Source organism: Pistacia vera, unplaced genomic scaffold (genome assembly GCF_008641045.1).
Source record: "Pistacia vera cultivar Batoury unplaced genomic scaffold, PisVer_v2 Contig431, whole genome shotgun sequence".
Classification (NCBI taxonomy): domain Eukaryota; kingdom Viridiplantae; phylum Streptophyta; class Magnoliopsida; order Sapindales; family Anacardiaceae; genus Pistacia; species Pistacia vera.
In genome coordinates, this window is record NW_022196259.1 from 55,094 (window position 1) to 71,406 (window position 16,313).

The window sequence follows — 16,313 nt, forward strand, 5'->3', positions numbered from 1 at the left end:
CACATCCAACACCACTTCACAGTTTCATTATAGAATTGTATTTCTTTACTTAGATTTTTTATTATTTATTTATTTATTTAGTAAAGTTAAATTTAATTATCTGTAAATGGTGGATGTCTAAGGGGGAGTGTTGTAAGTGGTGGACTTCCACCAATTTGGCAAATGACCATACAAGTCCACTTACAGACATATGGATTATGATTTGTTATTGTATAATTGGTCTTTATGGGAGGTCGGTTTATAAGGAAAGGCTATAAATTCAGCCTATTTCCTTCATTTTACATACAACACAATTGAGACAGAAGTTAATAAAAGCTTGCTCTTTTACTTTGCAGTCCTTGTTAGTTTCTTTTATTGCAATCACACCACTAAAATCATCACAAACATAAGATTATTAGGTTTTTTTTTTTGAGTGAAAGTTGAAGATATTTGTTTTGGAGGAAAAGTTTGATAAGAATTGTTTTTGGGGGTGAATGAAGTTTGTTGGATGGAAAATTAATTAGTTGAAGTTTTATTTGTGAAAAAAAAAAAAAAAAAAAGTTCTTGGAAATGTTGTTTCTAATTAAGAAAATGAACGAAATTTAACTTACATTAAAGGGGTATAAATGTTAATTTAATTCAATTGTTTACCCTACAGGGTTTTAATAGAATAATCTAATGGTCTGTAAAAAAAAAGGGCTAATGTTCTAGTAATGAAATTAGCAGGTGCTTGTAGAATTCTTGCAACCTACGAGGGTTTACTAAAAGAAAACGAAAGGAATGAGCGAATCAATGAATAAATGAGGGAAAATCAATCAGCCTCCTATAGTTTGCAAAAGTTCATTTCTGGAAGTCACAATTTTCAGGTAACTATCAACTTTTTAATCAACTTACCCCTAGTTGTTTTAAAATAACAAGCAACCCTCGAAACCCCAATGCCATCCAAAATCTATTGATGTACTCAAGGGCAAAATAGTCTTTTCATCACCTCATTCTTTCAATTTTCTTTTCTGCTCCCCTCTTTTTTTTTTTTTTCTTTTTCTTTCAATTTTCTTTTCTGCTCCCCTCTTTTTTTTTTTTTTTTTCCCTCTTTGTCCCTCTGATTTTTCTTGCTTTCTTCCCCTGATTATATTAAAATGAGAGAAATTATGCTAATTAACCACTATTCAAACCGTGTAATGCATATTAACCTACTTTTTAATGTCTCTCCAAAATGACTCTCTTAACTATTGTGAACACGAAAATGCCTTAAGCTATAAATAAAGTAAAATTCCCTTCACTTGTAAAAACTTTATGAGTGAAGAGGAAAGAATTTCGAGAGAAGAGGAATTTTCCTTTCACTCGTAAAAAAATTTCCAATAAAGAGGAAAAGTTTATGAATGAAGAAGAAAATTGCGGGCTAACATTAATTATATGTTAGTTTTGATTAAAATCAGGTAAATTGATAGTCCACTGATATACTAATGGGATTAATGTGATCATATTAAAGTTTAGCCCATTACACTTCATTTGATTAATTTGGATTGACAACAAAATATGGGCCTTAGGGTTTATTGGGCCTTTAATGGGAGGGCCCAATAAACCATTATTAAATTGGCTAAGTCCCTTTTCCAAATGCGATAAGATAACTAAAACCTATTTTGGAAGTTATAATTTAGTTTGCGTTATTGGAAAGGAAGACTTACACTCTCTGCCTTTTGAGAAAAAAAACTGACGCTTCTCTTCTAAGAAATTCAAGAATCAAGAATCATGGCACAAACAGATTTGTGTATAATCCTTTACTATTAATTCAGTATTCTATAAACTAACGTATGGTTTATTAAGATCTGAATGCATTGATATTATACTGGTTTTTTGTAACTCATTATTTGAGATTTCATGCATATATTGTATTCACATTTGGTGAATAATTCTTACATGTGGTATTAGAGCCACACATATTAGTTTATAAGATCTGAATTTTGAGGTTATAATTGGAATCAAAATTGATTTTAGAGTTCATATTGAAAATTAGGGTTCTTGAATAAATAAGGAACCCCACCCTTGTGGAGCTCTGCCTTCTTTTATTGAGAATTTTATGTTTTTTTTCTTTGCAAGATTGTATATAAAGTTAGAGTTTAAATCATAGTTATAAGTAATGTATCTAAATTTATGATATTTACTTTTATAATACTTTCTAATATTTTTATTAAATTTATAGAAAAAATAATTTAAACGAGGGAGTCTAATAATTAAATATATGTATTATTACTTTGTGAATTTCACAAAATAATAATACATGGACCAAAAATAAATTTGATTAGATTATTACAATTTACCAAACCAATATAAGAATATACACAGTTGCTTAACGACTTACAAATTAAACAAATTCAATTATCCTTGTAATTAATTAATTGGTCAATTAAATATGATGTTAAACTTAATCAGTGTTGGGAACTTGGGATAATGAGACTTGTCCCTTTCACAAATGGACTAGTTTTATTAGTTGTAGCGGAGATAGTGTTTTATGAATTAATTCATTAATTTACCTAGTAAATTATGTTAAGGTTGAATTTGGTTATATTAATTTTGTGAAAAATTAATTAATGAACAGGGCTAACTAAGCCTAAGTCTCTATACAATTGAATAATTAATCAATTTACCTAATAAATTATGTTAAGATTAGATATAGATATATTTTATTATGTTTGGGGAAAAATCCCCGCGAGGGGAATTTCCCCGTGAAGCTTCGTTCATCGAGCCAGGCTGGGACAGGGATGGGAGTGATTCCATCCCAACGGGTCGGGGACGGTCATAAGAGTAGAAATTGGGGATGGGGAATGGGGTCCGCGGCCCCGTGCTCATCCCTAAGTTTAAGTGTGTTGGCCTCTTTCAAACATACTACATGGTAGCAAAAGCTTATCATGTTGATGAGTTCGATGAGCACTTTTAGCAAATCCGAATCAAGGATGATAGAATTGCTAAGTATCTTGAGCATGATGTTGGTTTTGAACGATGGAGTAGAGCTTACTTTCCTGGAACAAGGTTTGACGTCATGACCACGAACATAGCTGAGTTCATAAATTTGAAGTTGTTAATAGAAAGAGAGTTTCCAGTTGTTGCCTTTTTTGATGCAATCTAGAGGACATTGTCACGGTGGTTCTATGAGCGTCGTACGGAGTCAGATAATTTTACCACAACCCTTGTTCCGTTAGTTGAAAAATTATTGCGAGAACGTATGGAACTGTCAAATGCACTATTTGTCTATCTTCTCAATGCTCAAGAGTTCACCGTGCGCAGCTATGGTCCAGATGCCCTAGTTAACCTTCTTAGTAAAGCTTGCAGCTGTAAAGTGCTTGGCATTCAATGTTTACCTTGTCCTCATGCAATAGCAGCATTGAAACACCAACGCAAGTTGGACACGGAACTTTGCTCCCCTCTTTAGATGGCAAACCACTACATGGTGGCTTATTCATAAATGATATATCCAGTTCCTCCAAAAGAGGAATGGGTGGTGTCGCCAGAGTTGCTTGACATTATCATTCAACCTCCATTCAGGAAGACAAAAAGGGGAGAAAAAGAGTTAAGCGTATTCCATTAGCTTATGAGGTTCCTCAGAGGATGAATAAATGCTCAATTTGCAAGCAACCTGGCCACAAGAAAATTAGTTGCCAGAATCGATCACATGTAGATCAAGAAAATTAGGTTTGAATCGATCAGAAGCAAGCAACTTGTCGTTAGATGTGCAGATAACAGCAGATTGCTTAAGCGACACCACATTGCTTAAGCGATCTGATGAACTTATTATGTTTCTCTTGGCTGTATGTCAGTTTTTTGTGGTGCATTAAACTGATTTTATGTCCTTGTAATTCCAGCTATGCCATCAAGAAGAAGGATGAAATTGAGAGAGTTGCCAAGGCCAACCGTTGAAGACTTGTTGTTTTCAATTTTTTATGTTGACAATTGGATATGAACAACGACTCCTGCCATCACAATAAATTTTTTAGTACAACAGCTATAATTTGTAAATGTGTGATGACATTACATTTGTGTTTTGAGAAGCTTGAATAAATCATCCTTTATATCGTATTAAATAAAATTAATTATTTTTCACTTTCATCCATTTTAAAAAGGGTTTTAAGTAAAATTTCTCATATTACCTCTGTAAGGCATTGACTACTGCCCAAAAAAGTAAGATAGGCAAAATAAATATTATCAAAATAATTGTCATGTCAAATCAATCAATTTACTGAATTAGTTACGAGTGAACGCTGTAAAAAGCAGCATCAAGCCCAATCTTACTGCAATTTTCAGTTTCATTTGAACTTTTTGAGTACTATAAATCTTCAAAAAGCTTTTTAATATTTTACAGAAGTCTAGAAATACTGTGCTGAAAAACTTATTGTGATAACAGGAGGCACTATTCATAGTCAAAAAGTTTCTGAAAAATTCTGGCACTCTCTCGGTCTACAGAGTGCAGAGCAGATGGTTGCAGAGTTCAATTTTATATAAATATTATATTTATTTATATATTATTTTCTTACCAAGAGCTGATGTGAAAAAATCATACCAAGCATCGCTTAAGTGATCAAGTCCGAACAATCTTTTGACTGGTCATTCAAACTTCTTTTACTCCTTGAAATAACAACTCTTTTTAAAATTAGACCGAGAAGAATCTCAAAAGAGTGTAGTATTTATCAATGCTCTAAAAATTTCACCGTCTTCTTCTTCGTCCATATCTCAACTTTGAAGCCATTTTCTTGCTCAAACTCTTAACATCTTTATGTTCTAAAGAAAGAAGAAGAAGATCTATTCACTAAGCTTGCATGGTTATCTAGTTCTCTTCTGCCCAAATGTTTACGCTTGAATTTGAGAATGATTATTGTAGAGTACAAAGGAAATTAACCTTGATCGCATAAACGATGTGGGCTATCGCTTAAGCGATCACGACTTATGTATGCTAGATTGCTTAAGCGAGATCTGACATCGCTTAAGCGATCCTGTATATGAGAATGAATTATTCTAAGTACAAAAAGGAAATTTGCCTTGATCACTTAAGTGACTTGCGCTATCGCTTAAACGATCACGGCTTATGTATACTGGATCGCTTAAGCGAGATCTGACATCGCTTAAGCAATCTTGTATTTGAGAATGAATTATTCTAAGTACAAAAGGAAATTTGCCTTGATCGCTTAAGCAACATGGGTTATCGCTTAAGTGATCATGACTTATGTATACTAGATCGCTTAAGCAAGATCTAACATCGCTTAAGTGATCTTGTATTTGAGAATGAATTATTCCAAGTACAAAAGGAAATTACCCTTGATCGCTGAAGCGACATGGGTTATTGCTTAAACGATCACAGTTTATGTATACTAGATCACATCGTTTTAGCAAGATCTGACATCGCTTAAGCGATCCTATATTTGAGAATGATTATTAAGTACAAAGGAAATTAGCCCTGATTGCTTAAGTGAAGTCGTCTATCGCTTAAACGATCACGGCTTATCTGTACAAAATCGCTTAAGCAACATTGAATTTGAGAAGGAATCGTCAAGTACAAAGAAAATTGGCCTTGGTCGCTTAAGTGACTTCCGTTGTCACTTAAGTGATCAAGCATTATCTGTACAGGATCGCTTAAGTGAAACATTACATTGCTTAAGCGATCAAGGCTAATTTCCTTTTGTACTTAGAATAATTCATTCTTAAATACAAGATCGCTTAAGCAATGTCAGGTCTCGCTTAAGCGATCTAATATACATAAGTTATGATCGCTTAAGCGATAGCCCATGTCGCTTAAGTAATCAAGGCTAATTTCCTTTGTACTATGCAATAATCATTCTAAAATTCAAGGGTAGAGATTTGGGTAGAAGAGAACTAGATAACCATGCAAGCTTAGTGAACATATCTTCTTCTTCTTTCTTTGGAACATAAATATGTTAAGAGTTCGAGCAAGAAAATGGCTTCAGAGTTGAGATATAGACGAAGAAAAAGACGGTGAAATTTTGAGAACATTGATAAATATTACACTCTTTTGAGATTCTTCTTGGTCTAATTTTAAAAAGAGTTTTTACTTTAAGGAGTAAACTAAGTTTGATTGACCAGTCAAAAGATTGGTTGTACAGATGATTTTGCAAAGTTACAACACCTTACATAAAACTAAATGATCTACAGTTATTCTATTATTGTTGTTAGTCCTTTTCATTTATTTAATATTTATTATTATTAATTATTTTTTTCATTTCAATAGAATGTGAAAATAATACTTCGGTCTTTGTTAGTCAGCATCGTACATAAAACTAAATGATCTACAGTTATTCTATTATTGTTGTTAGTCCTTTTCATTTATTTAATATTTATTATTATTAATTATTTTTTTCATTTCAATAGAATGTGAAAATAATACTTCGGTCTTTGTTAGTCAGCATCGTACATAAAACTAAATGATCTATTGTTATTCTATTATTTTTGTTAGTCCTTTTCATTTGTGAAATGAGATACGTTTTTACTAACGTGTCACACTATTGTGTTATGACATAAAACTTAATATGTGTTAATAACTAATGTCGCTTAAGTGATCAAGGCTAATTTTCTTCTTTTCTCCTGAATCTTGTGATGTTGTGAACGTCTTAAGTTAACATTAACGTTAGTTAATATGGGGTTGTCAAATAATCCCCCCCCCCCCCCCCCCCCCCCAAAAAAAAAAAAAAACAGATCACTTAAGCGATGCATCTCTCGCTTAAGCGATCCTGTATATATAAGCCTTCATCGCTTAAGCGATACCCAAAATCGCTTAAACGAGCAAGGCCAATTATTGTCAAAATCATCCTCAAGTGAACAATCGCTTAAGCGATGTCATGGCTCGCTTAAGCGATTCAGTATACATAAGCTTTTGTCGCTTAAGCGATACCGTACATCACTTAAGCGATCAAGTCCAAGGTAGCAACAAAATCATCCCCAAGTGCACGATCGCTTAAGCGATGTTAGGTCTCGCTTAAGCGATCCAGTATATTTATCCTTCGTTGCTTAAGCAATACCAGATACGCTTAAGCGATCAAGTCCAAGGTAGAATCAAGATCATCCCCAAGTGCATGACTGCTTAAGCGATGACAGGTCTCGCTTAAGCGATCCAGTATATTTAGCCTTCGTGTAAGTGATACTATACATCACTTAAGCGATCAACTCCAAGGTAGAATCAAGATCAACCCCAAGTGCATGATCGTTTAAGCGATGTCAGGTCTCGCTTAAGCAATCTAGTATATTTAGCCTTTGTCACTTAAGCGATACTAGATATCTCTTAAGCGATCAACTCCAAGGCAAAATAAAGATCATCCCCAAGTGCACGATTGCTTAAGCGCTGTCAAGTCTCGCTTAAGCGCTGTCAAGTCTCGCTTAAGCGCTGTCAAGTCTCGCTTAAGCGATCCAGTATATTTAGCCTTTGTCACTTAAGCGATACCAGATGTTGCTTAAGTGATCAACTCCAAGGCAGAATCAAGATCATCCCCAAGTGCACGATCGCTTAAGCGATGTTGAGTCTTGCTTAAGCAATCTAGTATATTTAACCTTCGCGTAAGCGATCAACTCCAAGGCAAAATTAAGATCATCCTCAAGTGCACGATCGCTTAAGTGATGTTAGGTCTCGCTTAAGCGATCTAGTTTATTTAGTCTTCGTCACTTAAGCGATACCAGATATCGCTTAAGCGATCAACTCCAAGGTAGAATCAAGATCATCCCCAAGTACATGATTGGCTAAGCAATGTCAGATCTCACTTAAGCGATCCAGTATAGGAAACCTTTGAACACTTAAGCGATATAGCGATCATTCCCAACACATATTAATTCCATCCTTTCTCCTCAATTTGACAACCTAATTGCACCAACACATATTAATTCCATATTTTCTCCTCAATTTGACAACCTAATTGCATCAACACATATTAATTCCATAGTTTCTCCTCAATTTGACAACATATTTGCATCAAGACATATTGATTCCATTTAACAAGCACACTATATAAACTCAAAGTCAAAAAAGGGAAAGAAATACTGAATTGCTCTTTTATAAATATGAAATGTGTCCTTTACATGAAAATACAACATTATACACAAGAAATAAATGTCCTAAAGCAACCCAAGATAACAGCAACCTCGGCAACCTCCATCTTCCCTCTTCATCATTGTCTTCAACCACTTCCTCATCATCCAAAATTATCCAGCACCTATTAAGCATCAGTAGTAGCCTCTTCGTCTAACAACACCAGCTGATCCAATTCAAGACAACCCAATTATCTACATAAGAAATGCAATTCACATAAATTACAAAACTCTAAGTCCAACTTTCATACCTGTTGATGACAGCATCAACAATGACTTGGATTGGGTTCTGGTTAGTCAAAAGGTTGATAATTTATATGGCATGCTTCACAATCCTAACAGCAATCAGTAGAATTTGTATTAATAATAAAAACTACATTATAATGAAAATAGCAGAATTTCCATGTTCAAGTTACCTATGCCCCAGCAAACAACGTTTCATTAGCAAAAAACCATGCAATAGACTTGGCCGACTGGTTTATTAAGGCTAAATTCAACCAATGACTCAATGATCCATGCCTACAACATCACCAACAAACACAAAATAAAAGTACCGGTATATCAAGAACTGGTACAAATTAGTGATCACAAGCATACCTTCTGTAGTAACTAAGGGATCCATATGACCATGAAAGCACTCACTAGCCAAGCGCTCCCAAAAGTTGCTCATTGTATCATCATTCAAGCTGTCCATTGGGGTGTTGGTCATGTTGAACTCAAAAAAATTTAGTGCATATACTCCGCAATGAACAGTACAATATGAGGAAGACATTAGTATTAGAGCCAACTTTTACAACAATTGTATTATGTAAGTTTTATAAAAAAATTACCTTGCATCATTTGTTGGGACAAGAACGCGTTTGTGTGTTCACTTTTCCTTCAATAGTTCATCACCCAAGTGCTGAAACATCTCGCTGTCTCGCAACAGCCGCGGGAACAATGTACACAATGGTTGCATCTCCATGTCCTACTACCTCTCTTGACAAATACTCGAGTTGCAATCAAGGACCTTGAGCAAGCCCTCCTCCAGTAGCCAAACGACGGTTATCCAATGCATATCCTTGATGTTCACGATGCAATATACTCTTTTCACGTTTGCCCAACTGTTACCACATTTAGGCCTTTCCCCCCCTCACATCCTACATCATCTTCTCATCAAACTGATAGTCAGCAAGGACACCGTCTAACTCCTTTGCGACCATTCTTTTCCGCTTGCCTCCCCTTGTTGCACCTCCATCATTTGCATTTTTCTTTAACATCTCATATGTACTTACTAGGCTTTGGCCAAAGGACACATCAATGATGACACAGTGCAGATACAAAATATCACTATTAGTGCTCTGTCGCAACGTTATAAGTGCCAAAACCTCATCAATGTGCTGCATCAAATCAAAACAACATGATAAGTGTCATCAAATCAAAACCGATTGCTTAAGCGATCTGTTAAAAAAAAAAAAAACAGATTGCTTAAGTGATCACACAATACGCCATGGAAAACATAAGCAAAAATAAGGAAAAATACTGGAAAATAACTCACTAAGTCGTCAAGCCAGCGGTCCATTGTCAAAATTTGATCAAACCACTTCTGGGGATAATCCTTGGTCTTGCACTTCATAACCACATTGCTTCCTTCATCATTGTAATAGGCATAAAAGGAAATTTTCTCTTCCTCATCTACTGCCCTAAACAAATCAAGTTCTAATTGCTTCACTTCCCCACTTCCTCCTTGTTCCTCCGTATCAGCTTGCTTCCCTTCCCCACTTCCTCCTTGTTCCTCCGGTTTAGCTGGTTTAGCTTCTCCACTTCCTCTGGCTTCCTCCTTATTAGCCGGTTTAGCTTCCCCACTTCCTCTGGCTTCCTCTTTTTCTTTGCTAACTCTCCTATTCTTTTCATACCTTAATTCCATGAAAGGGGATTTCACATGCTTACTTTTTCGGGTCTCTCTTTTCTTTGGTTGAACTTCAACCATTTCCAAGACCACATCAACCTTCTCCTTCACCCTTTGCACCCTCTTTTCCAATTTATCTACCTTCTCATAAATAGTGTTGCTCAACATGTCAAACTTGTCATTCAATATGTCAAACTTGTTTAGACCGTTTATGAGGTCAACCAACTTAGATTGAGGATGCGTTGGAAAACCGGTACTTGCTGTACCGTTTTCCAATTAGGAGGAGGCATATGAACCTCAGCCTCCATGTCTTCCTCCTCATTTGTCCCGCGTACTACACCTTCGGCCTTAAACACATGCTCAACAAGAAGCCTTTCAACTGCAATCAAATGCGTGACTCCTTCTAAGTCTTGCATTAGGGGGTCTATCTTCTCATTGGAAACATCATCCAATGGTACGAACGATGTAACATAATCCATCATCGATTTAGCCCTAGTAGGAGTGATGAACGGATGGACCACTCCCTGCAAAAAGAAAAAAAAAAANAACAGGGCTAACTAAGCCTAAGTCTCTATACAATTGAATAATTAATCAATTTATCTAATAAATTATGTTAAAATTATATATATTATGAAAAATTAATTAATTAACAGGGTTGATTAAGCCTAATCGGCTAAACCTTCATACAATTAAATAAGTAATCAATTTACCTAGTAAATTATGTTAAGATTGAATTTTGTTATATTAATTTTATGAAAAAATAATTAATTAATAGGGCTAACTAAGCCTAAGTCTCTATACAATTGAATAATTAATCAATTTACCTAATAAATTATGTTAAGTTAGATATAGATATATTTTATTATGTTCGGGGAAAAATCCCCGCGAGGAGAATTTCCCCGTGAAGCCTCGTTCATCGAGCCGGGCTGGGACAGGGATGGGAGTGATTCCATCCCAACGGGTCGGGNGGGGGGGGGGGGGGGGGGGGGGGGGGGGGGGGGGGGGGGGGGGGGGGGGGGGGGGGGGGGGGGGGGGGGGGGGGGGCACTCGGGGCTTGCTTACATATTGCAGGGTTGTCTACGCGTGGATAGCCTTGCCAAAAACAACCTCCCTAGGGCCTCCCTTGCCTTCCTCGACCATTTGGAAGACCAAAACATCTACTTCTCTAATGCCCTCCAACTATTCGACAAAATGCAACAATGATCCTAACAACAAACACCAACCAAATATCCCTAAATTGGCACAAACAAGCAATAATTTCATAAAATATATAGATTATTACCTTTTCTTCATCTTCTTCCTCCTCGCCTAAAGTTAAGCCGTCATCCTCTTCTTTATTTTCAATTTCGACTCTTGCCCTCCCATGTTCAGCTAGCGAGATGTCTTCTGCTGGTGCTGTATCGTCTCCTAGTGAAGCAACTTTAGTCATCAAAAGTTGCTCCACCACAACCTCCGATTCTCCAATTTTCGAACCACTTGCGTCCACGCTTTGAAAAGGGGCCGGGTCTTTGTCAAAATCTTTGTTTAGGTCAGCCATTGTTTCTTTGTAAGTAAGAGGGAATGTCTTCAATACAAATAGCAAATGATTTCGACAATGGGTGGCAGAAAATGGAAAGAAAAACGCCGTGAAGGGTGGTTGTTTTTGTCGGGTTTCTTAGGTCGCTTAAGCGATTTGAATGTGGGGGGGTTGAGCCTGCTTAATCAATTTTGATTGGGGGGTCGTTTTTAATTTTCAAAATTTAATCAAATTTTTGTTAATTATACTATTTACCCACATATGTTTGAACTTTTTCAATTTAACAATTTTGACATGTTTAGTGATTCTTAAGTGTGCCACGTCAGTTTTTCAAACTTAAAAAAAAAAAAAAAAAAATGCAAAATTTTTTCAGGGTCATTTTTTTAAATGCAAACTTGGGAGGTTTGGCGAGTTAAATTTCCTCCTCGAAAATTGCCAACCTTACTGTGAACTAGGTTTATCATCTTCATGTTAAAACCCTAACGTCACCAATTTGGGGAAGCAATGGCTTAAGCTTCCAAGCTTGGAAGCATCATAGAGTAGCAACGCAATGGACCACCATGGCTTGGTAGCTCGTCAACGACCCAAATTAGCATTTAAGTACCGTCAAAGTCACAACCTATAGTGTGAAACTCAACATTGGAGGTGTCGTCTTGCTGCACCGTCAAGGTAGCAACTAGGGTGCCCTTCCAAGGTACTCACCTACAGAGCTTTACAAATATGAAAATATGTGTTAGAGAGAAGAAAGAGGTAAATGAGGGGTAGAAAGGAAAAGGCATTGAAGATACCATCTTAGTGTTTTCTTTAATAGAGTTTGGGTGGAAGTTGGGTTTTAGGGGGTGATTGATAATTTTAGAAAAATTTGGGGGGTGAGGAAGAGTCTATAGTTACCTAAAGCTGGAACTTCCGAAAATTATAAGGGGACAAATGATGTTCTCTCGGGATAAACTGATAAAGGTCGATAAAGAAGAGAGAGCGACACAAACGACGCAGGTAGTGAGAAAATGGAGAAGTACTTTGGAAATGCATACAGAGGAGACCCCGGTGTCCCGCACGCTGACCCGGAACGATTCTTCAATATATGGCTCGGAGCCATTGGCTTCTCTGTTTGCACTTGGAACAGTCCTTACTTGTGGCAGCTTTCCAATCAGTACAAGTACATTCTTCTTCTTCTCTCTTTTTATACTAATTTCCCTTGCTAATATGTTATTGATTATTCCAATCAATTCTATTTGAGCGTTGAATTTTCGTTAATTTATTCTTGGTCTTTGTTTGGCCTGCTTGCATGAAAGGATTATTTCTTTAATGGTTCTTATTTTGCTTAGGAGTTGAGTTTAATTGTGGGGTTTCGTTTGAGTTATGTAGGTCACAGCAGAGGATGTGTAATTCCCATTTAATTTCATTGCGTTTGATTAGCTTAATGGTTGTGCTGTTGCTCCGTCCCCTTTGCTTTGACCTAATTAAGGGCGAATCCCTTGCCCTTTTTAAATAAGCAGGGACCACACCTTCAATGGAAGTTTATTTTCTAATAGAAGGAATTTTGATATTTTCTAATTTATATGTTATTTCTATCTTCAGTTAGTTTCTAATTACATGGATTTTGTGGCATCTCATATGTTCATTCAAGTAAAAAGTGGTAAGTAATAGGGTTTTTAGTGTTGCCTATCAATTCTAATTTCTTAACATTTGAAAGAGAAAGAGTGCTTCGTCGAAGACAAACTGACTTTTTTTTGAGTATCTTGGCATGTGTCCAGCATAAGCTGAAAAGAGTGTGTTTGGATGTTGAGAACTGATGGGCATGGATTTTTTACATCATTATATATGGTTCTACCCATTTGGTCCTTAGCTTCCTGGGTTATTATTTGGCATTAATCACATGCTAAACTGTTGTTAATAGAAGCATCTCTTTGGTGATGCTTGAAATGTGCTAGTAGTTATCGCATAATTTCACTAAAAAAGAATCAGTGTTGAAAACCTGAGAGTGCTTAACTAATACTTTGGATATGGCTTTCAAAGTGTTGGAATTGCTTAATTCAGGAAAGTCACTCATGTTATTCTTGAGAATCTAGACATAACCGTGCCATTGCCTGGGTTATATAGTTTCTGCATTTAAATATTTTCTACGATCACATGTGTCCAATTACTAGGTTTTGCATATTCTGTTTCTGCATCTTGTGGGTGCATTATGTTACCATGGGTTGTCAGATTATTTGTTTTTCAGTTCTGCTTTATTCTTATTCTTTAGATTCTCTGTGTGCATGTACATAATTGTTTAATTCTGTTTGGCATGATGATTGTGTTTTGCTTTTGCAGCTTTAGTCCAATCTGAATTTGTGTTTTAATGTTTTTGCATGCTTCTCCTTTCCTTCTTCTGCTATCGGAGAAAGAGCTAACTATTCTTTGTCTCATATTTTTGAAATACTTAAATTGGCAGTTGGCATGACAAGGCAATGATGTTTGAGCATTACCACTGGAAGAAGGCGAAGGCGAAGAATCAGCCTTACAAATTTAAGGTATGTTGATCGATTTCTCTTGTAACACTCCTTAAGTTAATACTTACTGACTCAGCCCAATAGTTATCAAAGTCCATTAGTACAGCCCATATGAAAAATAATGAAAAGAAGGAAAAACGAAGAAGAGAGAACGTGGTTGAGAAATCTTTAGGAGAAGAAGTTATGAAGTGTTCCAAGGTTTGAAAGGAGACAGAAGGATGTGATAATCACATGTAAATTTCTTCTAGAGTGTGGTGATAATAACGTCTGAATTTTTTTAAAGGATGATAAGGCCATGTTTAACTTTTGATTAGAGAACAATAGCAAAATTCAGATTTAGAAACCAAGATAAATTTAGAAGCTTAGGAAAATTTTATTATATAAGGTAACTATTTTTGAGAGAGTTTTTGGATGTGATTACAAGTCTTTCACAAAGAACAGAAACAAAAGAGAGAATTTTTTTTGTTGAAGTGTAGAAGCTGTAGCAAGACGTTGAAAGTTCTTTGGTATAAAGGGGAAACAATTGGTTCAATATCATATTAATTTCTTTCTATCTATTATCTTTTCACTTTCCTGTCTATCCTTATTTTTTTACTTTCTTGTCTATCAATTGAAGTTGAATTTCATTTGTTCTTGTAGAAGATAAAAATAAAATAAAATAAAAATTATGATTATAAAAACATTTAACAAAATATGATCTATGTAAAATCCACTCACACCTTGTACCTAATCAATTCAGATATGCTTGTAAATCCACTGGCTACTAGAAGTCTTTTTAATCATAAAAGAAAAATATATATTTCAACTTCATACTAAACCTGTTTTTAGTGTCAATCAATTGACAGACCAAGAAGGTAAACATGAATACTGAAAAAAAGAAATTTAATGTCATACTAAACCTATTTTCCGTGCATTTCAAAATCCTTCCAATATATTGTCTTGTTCTTTGCAAAAAATCTTTTAATAACATGTTAATACTCTCCCAAAAGTAATCTCGAGCTTCTCTCTTCTCTTGATTTGAATTAAAATTTTCTTGTGTTCTTGGATAAAAAAAGAATCACAATCTTGTCCTCTCTTTTATGAGTTGAGAATTATAATTTATCGTCATATCCCTCTTTGAAAACTCAACAGAAAACATGCTTTCTCTTTATGAATTTTATTAGTAGACTTTGATGACCATTGGGCTGGGTTTGAAAGTATTAGCTTATTTCATGTTACATCTTTGAGCTAAAATATCTTGAATTTTGTATGCTAAGTACAGATGGCTTTTTAATTACATTGGCAATTTGGAAACCTATCTTCTCATTGTATCTTTTTTTTGTTTTCCTTCTTTTGTGGCTTCCAGTGGAATCAGTACATGGACAAAGAGCTCCGAGAAGCATATTATTACAACTGGCCTGTATACTTCCCTTAGGCTTTTCTGTTAAATATTTGTGCTTTGTTACTGGTGTTTTGAGCAATGAGACTGTACCCTGAAGACAAGTTTGTGTTTCCGCTTCTTTCCCCCATCCCCTGAGCGTCTTTCAGCTGCTTTCAAAGTTTATTAATTAATATTATGATCTTTTGTTTGTTACTAATTCTAATGATTTTGATGAGGAAGGCGCCCATTTTATACCAATTAATAAATAGTAAACTGAGCTGACAAAGATGGATGTTTTATTAGTGATTTAGATTTTCCGTAAGATTCCTATTAAAGAAAAATATTTCTGAAAGATGAATCAAATTTGGACGATATTGAGAGTAGATGATGGAATAATATTTTGTCAAGGAGTCCATAGACACAGAAAATTTGATTCCCTGACAATGGAATGTTCTGAAGGCATTTGTGTTATTCTCTTTTCATTGATACTTGCTTGGCTAGTCAGAAAGTGTCTCAACCATGTTCCTCGTACGAAAGCATAATTGATTTGTTGATTTTGCTCGAGAACTGTTGAAAGACAATGTAAAAGTTGTATGCAGTTGGTTAAGTTAGTCTATTAGTCTGGTACTCAGAGTTTGTTAGTTGTAGTTAGTTAGTTAACTCAAGTTAGTTGTTAACTAAATTGTTAAGCTTGTATATAAAGAAGCTAAACATTCAATAAAGGTAGTTAGTTCATTCTCAATCAAAATACTCTTCTCTGTTTCATTCCGCAAACTTCAACATGGTATCAAAGCAGTAGAGTTTCATTTTCGATCGACAATGAAGTCAATTAGAGTTATTCTTCTGTTCTAAATCAAGTTTGAAGAAACTCGAGATTCTTCAAATCTCTTTTAAGCTCTAGGGTTAGCTCGTTCCTTTCTGATTCAGCTCAAATTTGTTGTTTTAGCTCAATAGCCATGGCTAGTTCTATTGAAGATTCAGTTGTACCTTCAATTTATGCAA

At 35.3% G+C, this 16,313-nt stretch overlaps 1 protein-coding gene across 1 annotated transcript; it reads left to right on the forward strand.

Moving 5' to 3' along the window:
- Positions 1–12,392: 12,392 nt before the first annotated feature.
- LOC116143659 lies at positions 12,393–15,528 on the forward strand. Its single transcript, XM_031429106.1, has 3 exons — positions 12,393–12,615; positions 13,894–13,972; positions 15,297–15,528. Exons 1-3 carry the CDS (start codon positions 12,464–12,466, stop codon positions 15,363–15,365), a joined length of 300 nt encoding a protein of 99 aa, XP_031284966.1. The 5' UTR covers positions 12,393–12,463; the 3' UTR covers positions 15,366–15,528.
- Positions 15,529–16,313: the final 785 nt, after the last annotated feature.

Coding starts and splice junctions, on each gene's coding strand:
- LOC116143659 (XM_031429106.1), top strand. CDS start 12,464: ATGGAGAAGTACTTTGGAAATGCATACAGAGGAGACCCCGGTGTCCCG. Junction 12,616..13,893: donor CAGCTTTCCAATCAGTACAA/GTACATTCTTCT, acceptor TTAAATTGGCAG/TTGGCATGACAAGGCAATGA. Junction 13,973..15,296: donor ATCAGCCTTACAAATTTAAG/GTATGTTGATCG, acceptor TGTGGCTTCCAG/TGGAATCAGTACATGGACAA.